At 36.3% G+C, this 17,628-nt stretch overlaps 1 protein-coding gene across 1 annotated transcript; it reads right to left on the minus strand.

The window, feature by feature from the left end:
* Positions 1–5,547: 5,547 nt before the first annotated feature.
* LOC108577163 (protein bowel-like) lies at positions 5,548–10,740 on the minus strand. The gene is made up of 3 exons (XM_017940272.1): positions 10,680–10,740; positions 7,992–8,781; positions 5,548–6,587 (listed from the first exon to the last, which is right to left on the minus strand). Exons 2-3 carry the CDS (start codon positions 8,768–8,770, stop codon positions 5,732–5,734), a joined length of 1,635 nt encoding a protein of 544 aa, XP_017795761.1. The 5' UTR covers positions 8,771–8,781; positions 10,680–10,740; the 3' UTR covers positions 5,548–5,731.
* Between the last annotated feature and the right edge of the window lie 6,888 nt (positions 10,741–17,628).

Genomic DNA, 17,628 nt, shown 5'->3' on the forward strand with positions numbered 1-17,628 from the left:
GTTTAATCAAAGCTGATTCAACTACTTTCAATTGTTTTGAGGTTAGGTTAGACGAAAGAACATCGGGGTTTCGGTAATTTTACAGTGTTACCAACGTGTACGATTTTTACTGACAGCTAAGTTCTACTTATAGCTACGAATTTCGTTTAATTTTCTGAATACTGTATAACCTCGATAGTTGCACGAAAACGGGGCTGAAAATTGCATGCAAGCATGGAGGTTCGTGCAATTAACGAGGTAACCAATCAGATAACCAATCAATAAATAAATAATGTTCTAATATGAGACTAAAATTCACGCTTCTTCTTCTATCACATTTTATTTTGTTTACTCGTCACTAAGCGACAATCACCACCATGTGTCGGTAGAATGTAACAGTTGAGGTTAGTTTCCAAGTGTCGAGGTTCTACTGTAGTATTCAAATTTTCGTTATATTTTTGTTAGATATCAAATAAAGAAAAATCAAATTTATACATGCTTCTGTATGAGTTTCAATCATTTAGTACGAATTTTACGTTTTATAGAAAATAATCGACCGAACCGTAAAGTGTGCGATTTTAAGTGACAGTCACTGTGTATCTTGACGTAAATGCGCTTGTTACATAACTGGGGAATCTTACTGAATCTGAAATACCGACTGAGTGATCGTTTCCGATCGATTTATAATCTTACGTACCTAACTGTTTTAGTATTTCATAATTTTTATAATCACAAAGTACTTAATTTGTATAAAACATATAATTATGAATTAATAATTGTAAATATATAATAATCACATCTGTCGTTATTATATGATTCATTTTTACTTAAAAAGAATTGTAACTGCATAGACCATGCAGATTAAAGTTTGCAAAATTGTTTCACATTAACATTAATGTCGGCTGATAACCAACAACAATGGATGCTGATAAAAACACTAATGAATATATGAATTATATATAATATGAAAACATAATGAATTAGCAATAGTTCGTAATTATCATCACAGATAAGCTACAGTATAAACCTATTACTCAATGCATTTTTTTGCCGCATGTTACGGGGGCACTAAAAGCCCTTTTACCATTTTCGTATCGCTTCCTACGCTACCGATTCAGCGTAGAATAAGATGACAACATTAGTAGTGGTTGAAATTAGGACTAAATGCAACAATGAAATTACAAATAAAATATAGGGCAGCATATCTTATAATAGTACACAAAGCATAGAATTCGATACTTTTACATGTATAATACATACATTAGGTTGATCGGAAAATTCTATCGTTTTATTTTCAAAGTAAGGAAAGCAAAGTTTTTTCAATTAAACTTTTATTAATTAATCTGTGGTTTAATACTTATAGTTACTTATAATTGTCTTCTAAATAACCAGCAATTAATTTATCCCCTTTATGTGAAATTTTTTATTCTTGCGATTAAAATATTTCTCCAATTTATTCGCAAGTTGATTTCTAACGTTAAAGTATTTTCCTACTAACGAATTATCGAAGAATTTTATTAGATGATGCGAAAATCTCAAAAGATATTATTACATTCTTTGAAATATATATGAAATACTATATAAATGTTTTGCATATTTCATAACCAATGAAAGAAGAGAGAGGAGAAGACCCATAAAAGATTAGCTTAGGAACCAATTTAGACAGGGGACTGAAATTTCAGGTGAATAGGAGCAAAAGATATAGAAACCGCATAAAAGCTCACGATACCAAACAGAACATCTTTGCAGATACGGTAGTTATAGAAATGTGGCAATCTTTTATATTTGTCGATTTTACTATCTTTGGGATTGAATATAATTCCTTAACTCACCGCTTCAAATCGTAGATGGGATAAGAAAACCTCTGATTTTTAGCAAGATCGGTATTTCAGAACGTGAGACACGAAATCCCATAAAGTGGTAAGTTTATTCTGTCCCTAATCTGTGGATATACTGACCTAATATTCTTATATTTACCGTTAGAGCTTTATATACCGACAAGTTATGAGACCAAATTATGTTATAAATATCATTTAAATATTTACTTCTTCGAAAAAATATAATTTTGAAATTCAATTATAATATGTTATATATTTAACAATATTTCTAAATTCTGTGTTTAATGTAGATAAAGTAATTATCTACATTAAATGAATTATCAATTGTAGGTAAGTAGAAAAGTATAGTAACAATCAAAAATACATTTCCAGACGATCACTAATTCACAGAGAATAACATAGATATCTTTACTACCAGATTAAGATAAGACATTTAAATTTTTTAAATTATATTGTTTATATATTAAAATCTTAATTCTGACTGTATATTCCCGTAGTTAAATTTAGGAATTTACTTTTATATTAAGTAAAATTTTTCATACTAACTTTTTGTTATGATACAAACAAAAAGCCTATACAATAGGCCTTAACCTATAAATAACTGCACAAATTTGACGTAAATTTCTACAATAGCATTTTAATTACAAAATCTACATAATCAAATTAAGAAAAATAATTTTTTCTACATCTTACCTATTTGCCATCTCTATATCAAGAAATCAATAATTCACAGTTAAACATTTCAAATTATTCCGTTATTAATAACACGTGCTCTATTACTTTAAATGGAGAACTCTTATGTTAAATTATCACGTTCGAGTTCATCTAGAGAAAAAATAATATAGAAGATGTACGGATATTTTTAATCTTTTATTTAATTTTTCTTAATATAATTTACAAACTTGCTTAACTCTCGTATAAATCTAAAAATATAGATGCACGTGCAAGACGTAAATTGATAACGTAGAAAATAACAGGACACTTGCACCGTCCATGAACGTCTAACTCATCCTGCGTACGATCCTCGTTGTACATAGTACATTGTACATTTCCATGTATCACTATACAATAGGTATATTTAAAAATAGTACAAAATATTTTAATTCCCCTCTTCATCGTTATTTCCCTTTTTTCTCTTTCGTTCTTTCTGCATCATTTTCACGTACATACACACAGGGAATTTCATTCCTACTCTAATGTGTACCTCAAAATACAAATTACAACATTGTGATAACTCTCAGTTTGTTCTCATCAAAGAGTTTAGATTCGTACGATTTACCAGTGTCTGTTATTTTTCAATGAGCCGCTTCAACACAGAGAATGGAGTTTAAAATAACCTCTTAAATATTATGCAATTATCGCATAAAATATTATTTTCAATCTACTATTTACTTTATACAGTTTTAAATTCTTAAAATGTTTCATTAAAGTTTTCCTAATTGAAACTTTCTTCAAATTTCTCTAGAAATTTTTCAACGAACGCCTTTATCGTTTTCTCGGAATATTGTTTAAAAGAAAATTTCCTATAACTCCATCTTTTTATAAAATACAATATTCTAATCAGTAATAATACAACTTTTGCTCATTCCATAAATACTCCGTCAGTCAGATTGCAAGGAGCATGGTTTTTTTTTTAAAGGCACAGTACCACTCAAAGGGTTCAAATACGAGCGGCATAAAATTGACGAAGAAGCGAGCTCAACGAACAAATTCCACAGACGTTCCTTCTGGAAAAGAAACGCGTTTGGACCGGTAGTAAAACCGAGGGGGATTATGGTTGCGGTTGGACGGTGTATACTCGGTCACAAAAAGACTCTTAATGATCCTCTCTGGCGGCAGAATGGAAGAAAAAAAGAGGGACGGTGTTCGTCTAGGGTCAGGAATATTTTTAGAAGGGAGCAGGTACCACCCAAACCAAGTAGCTTCGACACCCTATTGCACCTGTCACCTGTGGCAACAGTGGCACAGGTTCTTCTTGTGGCCAAGAAATTTGCATTATCTCTTCTTCGAATTGTTGCGGACAATGGAGGTTAGGTTTTATAATCCTTTTCCCTCTTCGTTTACGGCACTTTTCTTCCCTCTGCTCGTGAAAGCTTCTCCCGAAAAATTTGATTCTCTATTCCGAGCTTCATGAACTTCTTACATTGTTGTAAACTTCTTAGCGTACATTAAGGCACATTTTTCACTGATTTTTTTTATATAGCTTCTTTTTATTATTGTATAAAGGTGCATTAGATCATTGTAAAAGTCTCATAATGGTCGAGATACTTATTTTGATTTTAATTCAATTTACATTCATAGTTAGAAAGAATATACCAGTCAGTTTTTCTAAGAAAAGTATTTAATGACTTCCAGAACGATGGAATTAATATTAAATAAATTCATTTTACAATGATCCAATAATTTAGAATGAGCATTTAATTTGTACTCATTTTCATTTTGTGAAGCATCTATGAAATGGAAATTGCAAAACTACAGAAAATATTTATATAGTAACCAGTTACTTTTTCTAAATGTATATAATTTAAAATAAACATTTTAACTGGTTCTTGTTTATTTTCGTGTTAACCCTGGGACACTCATGAGATTGGAAAATTGACGCTATAATTGGGAAGAATATTGGTAGTTAGTTAAATGAATTTCTGTTTGATTTAATGAACGACGTTAATAGAATATTGATCTAATATGATTGATGTAAAAGTACGAAATTTTTATTCATACGCAACATGTAAAATAAAATTCAGCATTCCAGTGTTAACTAAATTTCATAGTTCTATGTACATAAACGTGTTCTCAATGCACTAATACAATAAATTTTTATCAAAGTTAACGCTTTCAACCTCCTCACGTTGTACTTTTTTTCACGGCTTTCTTTCTTCTTACTTGCTTCTTTCTCATTGCATATAAAAATACAGCCATGTATAGCTACAGATAACAATTTGTTTTAATTGCCAACGCGAATTAAAAATGTATCAAGTAACAGCAAAAATATTGTCACGATTTAATGATCACATTCTCAATCACACAAAATACATCAGATAATAAACATAAACTGACGTTCTCGTTTTCATTTTTGCAATTTAACTACATGTTCAATAAAATGTAACAATAACATTAATATAATTTCTCGTCTTCCCTTCTAATTCAATGTTTCATTACAAATTAATAATCCAGCAAATTTACATATTTCTAATATTTTGATATGTACAAAAATTATAAACGCTCTATTCATAAACAATTATTTAATCTTGTAGTAAAAGGGATTATACAATTTATATACTTCCGAGTTCTTAATAAACTAAACAATACCACAGTCTATAACAAATTTTCAAAACTCTGAATCTCTGACAGACTTCTATCGTTGCATAAAAAAAAAAAAAGAAAAAAATATGTGTGCTATTGTATCCCCATGAAAATCGATGAAAAAAACAATATCATTTGATCGTCGTGACAATATTCCTACCGCTTAAGAACATCGCTCACATTTGGCATTTCTTATCTTCTCCAATACATAAGAGATCAAGAATCGAAGCTAGCGTAAGTTCATAAAGACAACTTATGCAACGGAGTCAAGCAAATCTCCAACGAGATCAGTTTAAAAACCCCATCTCGTCCCTATCATCATAGATCATACATTAGTATCAAAACTTTCCAAGTTAAGAAACCATCGACATATGATCCGACGCAATTTGAAATCCGTATTGCTCCTTACACATTTAACCACTTCGTTCTGCCACTTCTTCATTACCCCGTTCAACTACAAAAATACTCCTTACAAAAAGATCAATCACTTCAAAAACCATATCCAAATGATGTCCATGAAAATTCCATTCCAAACAAAATGTCCCTCTTTCCAGAGTTAAATTTAAAGTAGACGATCATTTGGTATCTCCCCCCATTGTGGACTGCCCCTTCTACCGGCGCATTATGTCTGCTATAGTGAATCCTTGCCTGGCGGGAGCAGGCCTGGGAGGCGGTGGTGGCTGAGGGGTGGGTGCCCTAGGGGGTCGTGACACCTCTTCCTCTCGTTCTCTGTCACGTTCTCTCTCTCTACTCTGTTCGATCTCGCGCTCTCTCTCCCTCTCACGCTCTTGCAGCTCAAGAAGCACTCTTGACGGTCCCGGTGAACCGATCCTTCGTCTGTACGAGGTCAGAATTAACGGGGGAGGGGGTGGCAATGCGGCTGGAGGGTTCTGTGTGATCGAGTGACCGTTCGTTCCACCGCTAGTCACCGTGGACGGTTTCACGGCTGGAAGTAGGTCTCTTCTGATCTGCAATTGAGGTCTCTGAGAAAGTGTGCTGGTGGTAGCTGAAACTGGAGATGGCTGCGGTGGTCCCGATGACCCTTGCGGGGCGTAAGACGCGTTGCTTGTAGAAGATGGCAGAGAACAGTTTGTCGTAGACACTGACGTCGATGACGACGAGCCAGCCTCTGGACAATCCTCTTCCGGGCTGTCGTCGTCCCTTAGAGCTTCCTCCAAAGCCTCAGGTGGCACGTCGCCTACCGCGTGGGTCAACGCGTGCCTCCTGAGGTCGCAATTCCTGCGGAACACCTTGCCACAAGAGGTACACTCGTAAGGCTTGTGGTCTGTGTGCGTGAGGAGGTGCGTCTTCAGGTTGCTGCGCTGGTTGAAACTTCGTGCACAGACAGGGCACTTGTGTGGTGACTCCTCCATGTGAAGGATCTTGTGCACAGCCAGGGTGCGGCTCTGGCAGAAACCCTTACCGCATTCGCCGCATTTGAATGGCTTCTCTTTGCTGTGGATGTACCTGCAACGAGCACCAGACTGTGTCAGCCGATTCGAACGAAGAGAAGATGCTGAAGGTGTTCTGTTAGTTGCGATTAATTTTGTAATTGAAGCAGAAAAACTGTTAAAATTCAGAGTAGTAGAATGATGGTGATTTGAACGGTATTTTAGACAAGTTTGATGCAAGGTATAATGTTAAAGATTAAATTAGTAAAAAGGTGAGATATTTTAGTAGGAATAGATTGCAGAATTTTTTATTAATATTTTGAAATATTATGATTATCACGTTTCACGGTCCACATGTGGGTCACTAGAGTCCAAAATCAGAAATCGTATATTTTTTATACAGAGACTGGTTTATGTTTCAATTTTTATATGAATAATTCAATTATGAGTGTTATTTACATATTCAATTGGAAATTACAATAAATTTAATAAAAATGTTCAACGAGCGAAACAGATCGTGTTCTTAGATGTACGAGGAGAGAATACGATTTCGTCTCGGACTGTGAACGTGTTAATGAAATACTATAAAAATTATAAGCTTGAAATTGTAGTGATAGGGTGATTAATTAATGATGATTAATTTAAAATTATAACGTGTTAAAAACTGAAGAAAATTAAAATATTCTAAACATTGAGAATGTTGCTGTTTATCGAAAAAAATGAGTAATTTTAGACTACGATGAATGTTTACAATTTAATACATTTATGCATATTAACATAACTTGTATTTATGGACTTTTAATTTGCATATGAAAATATCTATTTGCTTTAAAATATTGTATCAAATATGGTTATCATTTTTCACTTTTTAAATAAATTTTATATTAAATTTTACTTAATTATATACATTTACAAGAACTGTACAAGAATAACAATTTAAACGAATATAAATAAATTACTTAAAACACTAATTTTGCCAAGTCATACTATTGTTTTTAAATAAATGCAATGCAGATACTTTCGTTGAATGCTTTAAATAAAACATAATTAGCATAATTTGTTATTGTCACTATTATCTTCGTAATGTAGCTACTTAGTAACCAATTTAGATTGTTGAAAATCATGGCAATGCTGCATGAATGTAAACTATTTAACATATATAATACACATCGCTGTCCCATTCCCAAAATTCTCTTAACCAACAAAATATTAATTAATTAATTAATTACATTCGCAATATGTTTGCAGTAAAAAGTTCATCGTACAAAATTTACCAAAAGCAATTAATTCATAAATATTATTTCTACAACACTCAAATTACACAAATACTTGTTCATCCTACCATCACCAACACAAACAGAAAATTCTTAAACCAGCATTGACATTAACAATAAATAACAATTGATCTCATCCAAAAAAACGTACAAATTTCCACTAAAAAAATTCCACTAAAACGAACATTATCCCCCGACAAAATTACCTATGATCCCGAAGGTGATCCTGCCTTCTGAAAGCCTTGCCGCAGATGTCGCACGAGTACGGTCGCTCGTCCGTGTGTGTTCTCTCGTGTATCAACAAATTGTACGATTTCGTGAACTGTCGATTACAGAATTTACATATGAACTGTTTCTTGGGCCTCGATGCCCTGCCAGGCGCTCTAAGGAGCCTCCTATCTAAATGCTGGTGCGCCAAGGGTCCACCAGGTGGGTAGAGGGCAGATCCTCCAGGGAAAGGTCCAGCGAAAACCGGATAACCAGGAGGTGGTTCTAGAAGTGGCGGTGGGGGTAGCAGAAGAGCCCTAGCAGCCAGCTCTTTCCTCTTATCTGCCATCATAGCCATGATCTCGTAGCTGGAGGATGATTTCCTCGCGACAGATGTCTCCGCGCCGACCTCATGGTCCGAGTTTGACGTGGTCGACGAGGACGGAGGTGGTCCGGTGAGATGCGGATGCATCTCACCTGGATAAGGTGCCAGATGCAACCTCGAAGGTACTACAGGCACGAATGCTGAGGATTCGCGGTGATGAGGGTGACCGAGACCAGCTACCAGGCCATGTCGATGGTGGTGATAAGCGGCAAGGGCGCTAGACGGATCGAAGCCCCTCGAGGTCGACTGTGCCGCTGATCCTGAGGATGATGCACCAGCTGAAGAGGGAGCCGACCTTGGTGACGGCCCAAGGCCCAGGTCCCGACCTCTGCTCGTCTCCTCCGAGACCGTGGCCGAGACCGAGGCCGACGACGCCACGATGTCCGTCGGCATACCGATGACACCTGCAATTCAAACCAACCCTTCTGCTCATCGCTGGTTGTTTTGCAATTTTTCAATGGCCTGTTGTTGCCACGCTTGTTTACCGTGCGAGATGAATTTACATTTGAAGCTTGGAATGTGTGGGATTAACAGATACTGAAACGCACTACCGTCTACCTGTCAGGTGATTAGTTAATTGTATAGATATCATTCCAGTGCGTGTACTTTGTAAAAGGAAAGAATTCGTTTTTGTTTACAATATCAATTTTTTAAGGAAAATTGATTTTTGCAATGTCTGTCTATAAAATATTAAATCTATTAAATATCTTATAAAGAGTTACTGCATTTACTCAAGTGGAAAAGTTGACAAATTAGAAGAGCTATATTAGCTTTCTATTCAATTACCTTATCTTAGTAAGTGCTTTTTCCACTTCCTTTCTTTCCTCTCTATGTACAATTACGTATATTGTTAATAAGTTTTATTTCAGTAGGTTTTTTGTCTTGGGTAAAATATTTTCTTTCTTTCTCATGCTTTTCTGCAAAATCAGTTCATAATATTTCCTATAATGGATAAATAATAATGTATTTTGAAATTAAAATCCTATATGTTAATACACTTAATTTTCTTTAATGAATTTCTATGAACCAATAAATGCTTGTTTATCATAAAGCATTTGTTTGTTTCGTATTGATTTTGTAAACAAAATAGTGACATTGTTTCGATGTTCAGAACATCGCAGTCGCAATATAGCGATCAATGAATGCTTTCTTTTATTTTTTTGTAACTGATGAAGTTAAATATTTTTATTTTCACCCTATCGTTACGATAAGATAAGACTTTTACTACGTGCAATGTTTACTCTGACATAAATGATTCAGAGTTCTTGAAAAAGTATGAAACAGGTAGTGGCAGTATTTTGAGACAGCAACTTCTAAAATGACTTTCACGTTGTTGCAAAATCAGTAACGCGTATACTTCGATTACGAAATGCCATGGAAACGCAATTCAAGGACTTTAGAAGCGTTTACAATATTTCTCTTTCCTTTAACTTAACAAATCTTCTTTTAGCTTAAGATGCATTGAAAAACAAAGCGACAGAATAGAATCACTGTGTCCTGAAAAACGAATCTATCATACGCATATTAACACTTTTAATTATTACTTTGATAGTGAATGTAGGAATCCACGTGACAAGGTTAAGTGTAAACCACGTTAAACATATCCGCCATCTTGCTATTCATCCGTGACTACCATTAAACATCCATACATATTGCTTTTATTGTAACTAAGAAATCCGATATTTCATAGGGCGGTTTACACCGTTGCTTTGTCTCTTCAAGTCAAGAATAACCTTTTTTTAAACTATCTCAAGAGATTGGAAAATTCTTTCACCGCAGTTCACTGTAAACGAAACACTTCATTCGAGCATTTGTTATCAGATATCGTCTCTTTAGTAAATCCATCGTTTCACCTTTTATCTATCGATCGAATCTATCGAGTGATTAAAAGAAGAAAAAAAAAAGAATTCAATCCTCTCAAGAAACGTCTCATTCTCAATAAAAGCAATCACCAACCATACAGACTTCACATAAAATAAAAGTCTAAGCCGCCTCAAGATAAAAGTATGACTAATTGTTGATGTTCCTATCGCATATCGCATTTCCCAGACAATTGTGCGATAATACATGGAACCCGCTCCCGTTTGGCCAGCCGCGTGCGTCTACGAACGTGAACTGGTTATCTCGAGTCGAGCACACCTGCCAACATGGCTCCCGCGGACCCAGCGGTCACGGCTAGTCCCAGCGGCCATGTTGGAATCGCGAATGCCTATAGGAATGCAACAAACGTGGACCAGCCCGTTTCCACAGATCCCCAGGTTCCAGCGAAACGCGAACGAAACGCAATCCTAGAAATGCTCACCAGAGGAACGTCGGCCGAGAACACTTTCCGATTTCACGTTTAATCTCTGCCGATGGTCCACCGTAATTGCATCTCCGTCTGATACGTTCGATCCTGTCCAACGTTCGCTGGCGGAAGCATTCGTCGCGGCGACAGGATCGGGCTACATTGATTCGTTCACTCGGCACCACGCTGTTCCTCGTTTCCCTGTTGTTTTATCGAGAAACCATCCGCGAACACCCACGTAAGCACGCACACATACACAGATCGATCCGCACTAGCGACACACTGTGAATCGCGCACAGAATTGGAAGGGGGGCACACGGATTTCGGACACGAATCCCAACCGTCCACCTCTAGAAGTATTACTCTCAGAGCACCTCCTCTTCCGGGATGCAGATCACGCGGAAATACGGTGAAAACAGGCGTCGGGAGAGAAACCGTGGCAGCCACAGAGACGCGTTTATACGTCCCTTCTTTCTCGTGGATCGTGGACACGAAGGAGCGCGCGGTTTACTGCGTGTTGGACGCCGCCAGGTAGGCTACCTCGGCGCACACCCACGCAGCCGAGGCACACGCATGGTCCACACGCACGCGAGCACACAAGTAACCGACCACGACTTGCCTGGGAGTCTTTCCGTTCAGCTGCCGCTAGTAGCGCTGCTGCTGGATGCTGTGCGCTGACTGCCTCGCTCCTGGCCGACGGTGCGACAGAGTCCGATGGAACCGGCCAATGGGAGTCCAACCGAGACGTAGGAGAACCTGGAGCAGGCTCTAGCGATGGGAATGAGACTTTCGTGTACAGACTATGGTAGACCAAGTTTCAAGCTGCCTGTTTTTTTGCCGAGATAACTCGAAAATTGATCGCTTTGAAGGAAGTCTGGATGATTAGCTGTTTTGATTTTAGAGCTGATTATATTACAATAAAGATATTAACTTTGGAGCAATAGTACGTTGTAATGTTACAAGTTGTTTACTCTTCAAACTACTTTCAAACGATTGTAGTAAGTTTTTTGTAGCGTACACTAGTAAGTACACTGAACGTCATTGAAAAGGTAATAGTTAAGAGGGTATTATGTTTTACTGGAAACAATAACAACGTGGGAAGTTAGTTCGGTTTGGAAGTTCATACAGCCACGTGGATTCCATTTTAAGACAAAGAACGTCACGTATGACTGTAGAATGAGATACCTGAAAATTGTAGTTATGTAATTTCGGGATCACGTTCGAGTTCATGAATTTACGTAGAGGTTAATTTAAATCGGAATAGAAGGGACATTTTATTCGGAGTGTCGGAATACGGGTACACGCTTTACGTGTGCTTATTCTAATATGCTTGAATGCACATGTAAGGGTGTATTGTATTTACGTAATCCGTATACAAGTTTAATTTAATTTGCATGAAAATTTGAATTAGACATGCAAATAGAAGTCGAAGCAGTCTAGAAATTTGTGTTTAAATGGAAATTCGTGGAATAACGTGGTGATCCAGCCAACATTCGTATCTTGTAATGTAAAAATCAAATACGTATTACAGATAACATTACATGTTAACCTAAAATTGAGTATACTTCAGAATTAATGTATAAGCGGATTTTATTCAGTATGCATTGCAAAATCTACAAAAGTGACTCTAAATTAAGTAGCTTACTTTCTCAAATAAAGTGAAATATTTTAACAATAACGGAGGGATATACAAGGTGGGCCACGTAAAACAGACCACCTATTTATTTTCTCTAGCTATGGTGGTACGAAAAAATTTGTATACGTAATTTAAGTAGCTTTAAAGAGTGAATGCCATTTTTTTCTATTTTTCAAGGTATCCTATGTTTTTTTTTTGCTGTGTTATGCCCACTTAAATTGCGTAATAATACAACCTTAAAATTTTAAATCAAATGTGAAACTTTCTTTCAGTTTTTGTCATTTCTTCCATCAAAGAAATTTTTTTTTCCATTTTATTCACTCTTTGATACCATTTAAATTATGTATAAAAATGTTTTCGTACCACGATAGCTACTAGAGAAGATAACTAGGTGACCCATTCTGTATAATTGTTAATATAGTTGCAATCTATTGCTTTCTATTGGTTAATCACGATTTGATAATACTTAATAATTTAACAATTTATTGTTTATGTTGTTTGTTTAGTTACTGAGTGCTATAATGGACTAAGAATTTCAAATATTACTTCATATATATTTCAAAATGTTTACGCAATAACATCACAGGTAGTGTGGACCCAATTATATGTCAGTGCTTATATCGCAACGATACCATCATACTTACAATTATTTCAAAATTGCCATCTATGCATTGCAGAATTACACGCTAAACCCCCAAAATATTTTTCAGATCTTCAAAAAGATCGAACTTTCCAGCAAACGTTTTCTCTGAATTGGAAGCTTAATCTGGGATCGAATCCATCGCTAACAGAGATGTAGAGCTAAGGGGACCAGGAACGAGGGAGGGAGATCCACGGGTATCCTATCTACCAGTGCCTACGACGCGGTGCCGCGCAGGTTGAACGCAGGAGGTTTACGTAGGGCCGTGGTATGAGGAACAGGTGCGTAATACTAAGATTCGGTGCCCCTCTGATCAGTAAACACCGATCTCCTTCGAATCCGTTTCTCCATCTAACAAACCCGCACACTTTCATGGAATCCACCTTCAAATTCCACCGTATAATCATTTTACCGTATCCACCACAGGTATCGTCCAATATTACCTGAAAAGAAGTCTCGTCGACGCAAGTAACAATACTTACACACCTGATCAGTCCGTTCTAAAAGTGATCGACAACGTGGTAGCTCCTCGTTTCCCGTCTCATCTCAGCTTCATCCCCCGAGAAGTAGGAAAGTTGAATTCCAGGAGGGAGCCAGTAGCCACGGAGCGTATTATTTATCAGAAAGGGGCCGATCGCGGCGATCGCGTCACGCTCGAAACGCGAAGTTCGGACGAGCGAGACGGAATGTAAAAAATCGTGGGGCAGGTTGTAAGTCCACTTGTAGGAAACTCGTGCGGCGCCGGCACTGAAGGAGATCGGTTGTTGGTGGGCGGGAAGGGGAGAGGCCAGCGGCCAGAGGCACTCAGAGAGATCGAGCCTCGATCTTTCTTCTTCCTCTCCTGCTCTCGTATCTTCTCTTCCTTTCTCTTTCTCTTCTTTCTTCCCCGTCCATCCAATCCATCCCTCTCCCTTGCCGAGCTGCCTGTTCTTTTTTCTTTCTTTCTGTCTCTTTTCTGCTGGCAGCAGCCGCCAACGCCCAGCCGGTTTTACACCGGCGAATCGATCCAATCGAGTGTCTCGGAAGAACGAGGCTGGTTCTAGTTCATGGATCGTGGATTTCGCTCCACTTGCCTAGAACAACCGGCGTAATTGTTCGTCTGCCTGGTCCCAGGGGATTCGCTCGCGCCGCGCTCGCTGCGCCACGCTTCTTTGCAGCGATCGAACGGGATATAAGGCACCGGAGAAGCGTGTTCGGTGGGACGCTGTGCCTCGCTCTCTTCGTTTCTTCGTTTCGTTTTGGCTCACCTTCGTTTCGTTACAGTGGCTACGCAGACTGCCGCGTATTCCTCTTTCGATCGGGCCACGCCGTTTGTTTGGAGCCAGCTACCTCCTTGGGAGTTCCACTCTGACAGAAATTCTCGTGGTACCAGTAAATATGATCGGGTTACTTTATCCGATTTTAGAACGCTTTCGTGTGTTGTAGATTGCACAAGTATGAACTGTGTTTTTGATGATTTATAGGGTCGATTAATTAGTCGTTGTTTAGTTGGTTCTGCGGGCTGATGTGCATAATGAGATAAACAAATGTCTTGAAATAATGTATCAGTTCATTGTATAGGTTCGTGTCGAAAGCGAAAGATATTTTAATGAAAATCCAAGGAAATTCTATAGCGACGACAAAATGGTTTTATAAACAAAAGTAGGAAAAAGTTGGGAAACCAAAAGGCACTTACGTTTCTTTTTTATCAAATTTAAAGGTTTGTTGAAAATATTAATATTGTAAAATTCGACATGAATTTACGGGATGACCTGATAGATTAGTAACCCCTACTACGTAAACGTATGTTTGGTACTTTTAACACAAAATATACCGGCTAACAATAAGTCAAAATGACCCTTCAGCAACTTTCCAAAAAAAATAAATGTTCAATACTGATAAGTATTATCGTATTATTGATATGAATCGAATTTTTTAATTAAGTTTCAGTTACATATAAATTCTCTCTTGGAAAGTGCTTATGGGTCATTTTTGACCCAGTCGATGGCCACGAATTTTTCTAAAAATCTGAAAAATTTCATATAGTTTCTTTAAAAGTTCTAAATAAAATTCCACTATCGAAGAACGTTCTTTACAAGAGGAAACGAAAGTCCGTTGCTAATTAGTTTCCGAGAAGTCAATACCTTTAGAATTAACCCGGATAAAATTGATCCACGTTTATAGAGTCAGGAGTTAAGTCAGATGTGTTTCATCCGAACAGGAAGTTTTTATGCATGGTATTCTTTAGAAAGGGCAATGAATGGAAAAAGAAATATACGATGCTGCGTATAAGTTCGGAGCGGGGGGATATAATACAGTTTATGGGACTTCCAGTGCCATATGTAATCCTGTGTATACAAGACCAAAAAGTTTGTCTCTTTTTAATATGCATAAGTGGTGTATAAAATTGATACGTTTCAGTAAGAGTGAACAGTGTGTCTATTAAAAAATTAGGAAGTTCATTCTGTGCTATTTAATGCTTTAGTATATTAATTTAAGTAAAATAATGTACAATCTATTGGATAAATTTGATGCGGTTGTTAAAGTGAAATCAACACTATTTAGAAAGTAGTAAGATGAAAAGTAATTGTATCTTATAAATGAGATACCTATGAGTGGTAATTGGCGTAGAATTTCAAATTAATTTCCGATAATGAAAAAATATGTTTCAGGAGTAGGTGCATAACATAAATGTACAGGATTCGTTAATAGAAAGTACAATTTTCGGCTGTTTAGAACTAAGTTTATTATAACTAATTATCTAAAGTAAATAAAGTTTGAAGATACTATTGGAATTTTATAAAATTTCCTAAGACGTCATCTTCAGAAATATCTCATTAAATTATGTAAAGTATGCCTGAAACTAGTTAATTAATTCAACAAATTAAACAACTTTTTATCATTTTGCAGTGTAAAAATACATCAAATTTGTCATTCGTCAGTACCTATCACACTTTCTGCTTCACAAAACTGCAAAGATTAATCAGGACTTCTAGCGATGCGCACATGTTCCAAGTCAAGGATTACAGATTGCTTAAAGGTAGCTGATAATTGCATTGTTTAACGTATACGGTACTATGTCCTGCAAATAAATAAGTTTCTAATTTTTTATAAAAATGGATTTATAACTTTATCTTCTGAAACAGACATTTTAAAGTTAACTGAAAGTCTGTCTTTGAAAATTAGAAACTTGGGACTAAATAATAAATACAATAAGAACAATAAAATTCTATGAAAAGTTAATTTGAAAAATAATTATTACATGTTTTGATTTTAACGTGCTAGAATAATGCCTACTCTTATCCATTATTAAACAAAATACGTTTATTACCTAGAAGTTCCAGAATATTTGTACAAATTTCTCATTTATTAATAATACAAAATTGTCGAAATTGTCGCATTATTAAGAATATCATAGATCTTCGATTCAAAATGATAAAACGCTCATTTATTAAATAAAAAATTATTAAAATTTTCGCATTATTAAGAATATCATAGATCTTCGATTCAAAATAATAAAACACTCATTTTACTTTTCAAACTAACAAATTTCCGTAATAACAATAGACAAGAAATTGCACACCATAACGATCAATCTTTTCATTTTTCATTCTTACGACAGCTACTGGAAATTTTTAAACGTCTGCAGCAGCAGCATCCATTCAGCTCAGCAATTGCACCGTTCATTTTGCCCCTTACGTAAGAAGAATTTCCAATCAGACACGATTCCAGCATTACTCACGCAACGATCGACTTTACAGGTTTCGTATTTCGGCTATCATCAGGTTTTCCATTTCACCTTGCTTTCTATTCGTCGTAAAATAGTCCTGGAGGCTAGTTTGCGAACCGTCAGCGGTCGATAGACGAGTTTCTGAGCGTGTTCGATCCATTCAGACGATCTCCCGTCATGAACATTAAGACAAATTTCTCGAATATCGTTCCTTGGAGCGAGCACCGGCGAGATCGCAGCATGATCGAACTGTTTTCTCCGTACTAACCGCAGAATAAACCCCTTATTGATGCCTCGTCGATGTTCATCAACTATCTTAATGTTACGTGAATTTCTGCTTCGCGTCGCGAGAAAGTGCACTACCGGAAATAAAAACCGACTCTTCGTGGCCGATGGATAACTCTTGGATCTTGGCTTTTAGATCATTATTTACTTGGACGTTCCAGAGTTTTTAATAAACGTGTCGAACAATGTTAGAAGCTACCAAATTCACCGCGTATGGTGTTTTCATTTCTTAGTTATATTTTAACCCTCCGTAGGGTTACTTTTAAACTATAAAATATAAACATTTCACTCCTGTATTTTTTTTAAACGAATTATTATTTTTATTTAAAAAGTTTGAAACATTTGACTTAATGAACAATTCTATAATGTAGTAGAGAGATTGATAAGTACTACAAAATTTTTTTAGATTGTTTGAAAACTTAAAACTGTAAAAAAATTAGACTTGGACATAATTTACCCAGTTTACCTACGAAGTGTGAAAAAATATGTTTACCTACGGAGGGTTAACCCTTGTGCAGACAACCAAAATGTTCAGGGTTGTTTCAAGCTTTAATATTTAAAATTTTTTGCGTAAATTTTTATTTTGGAAACGTATGTCGACGTAAAAATGTTTAAAAAAGGGGAACTGGAGCTATTTTACGATACTTTTACGAGAACATAAAAAATTGTTAAAGGAAAATATGGAAAAATATAT

This window comes from Habropoda laboriosa, unplaced genomic scaffold, assembly GCF_001263275.1.
Source record: "Habropoda laboriosa isolate 0110345459 unplaced genomic scaffold, ASM126327v1 scaffold523, whole genome shotgun sequence".
Taxonomy (NCBI): domain Eukaryota; kingdom Metazoa; phylum Arthropoda; class Insecta; order Hymenoptera; family Apidae; genus Habropoda; species Habropoda laboriosa.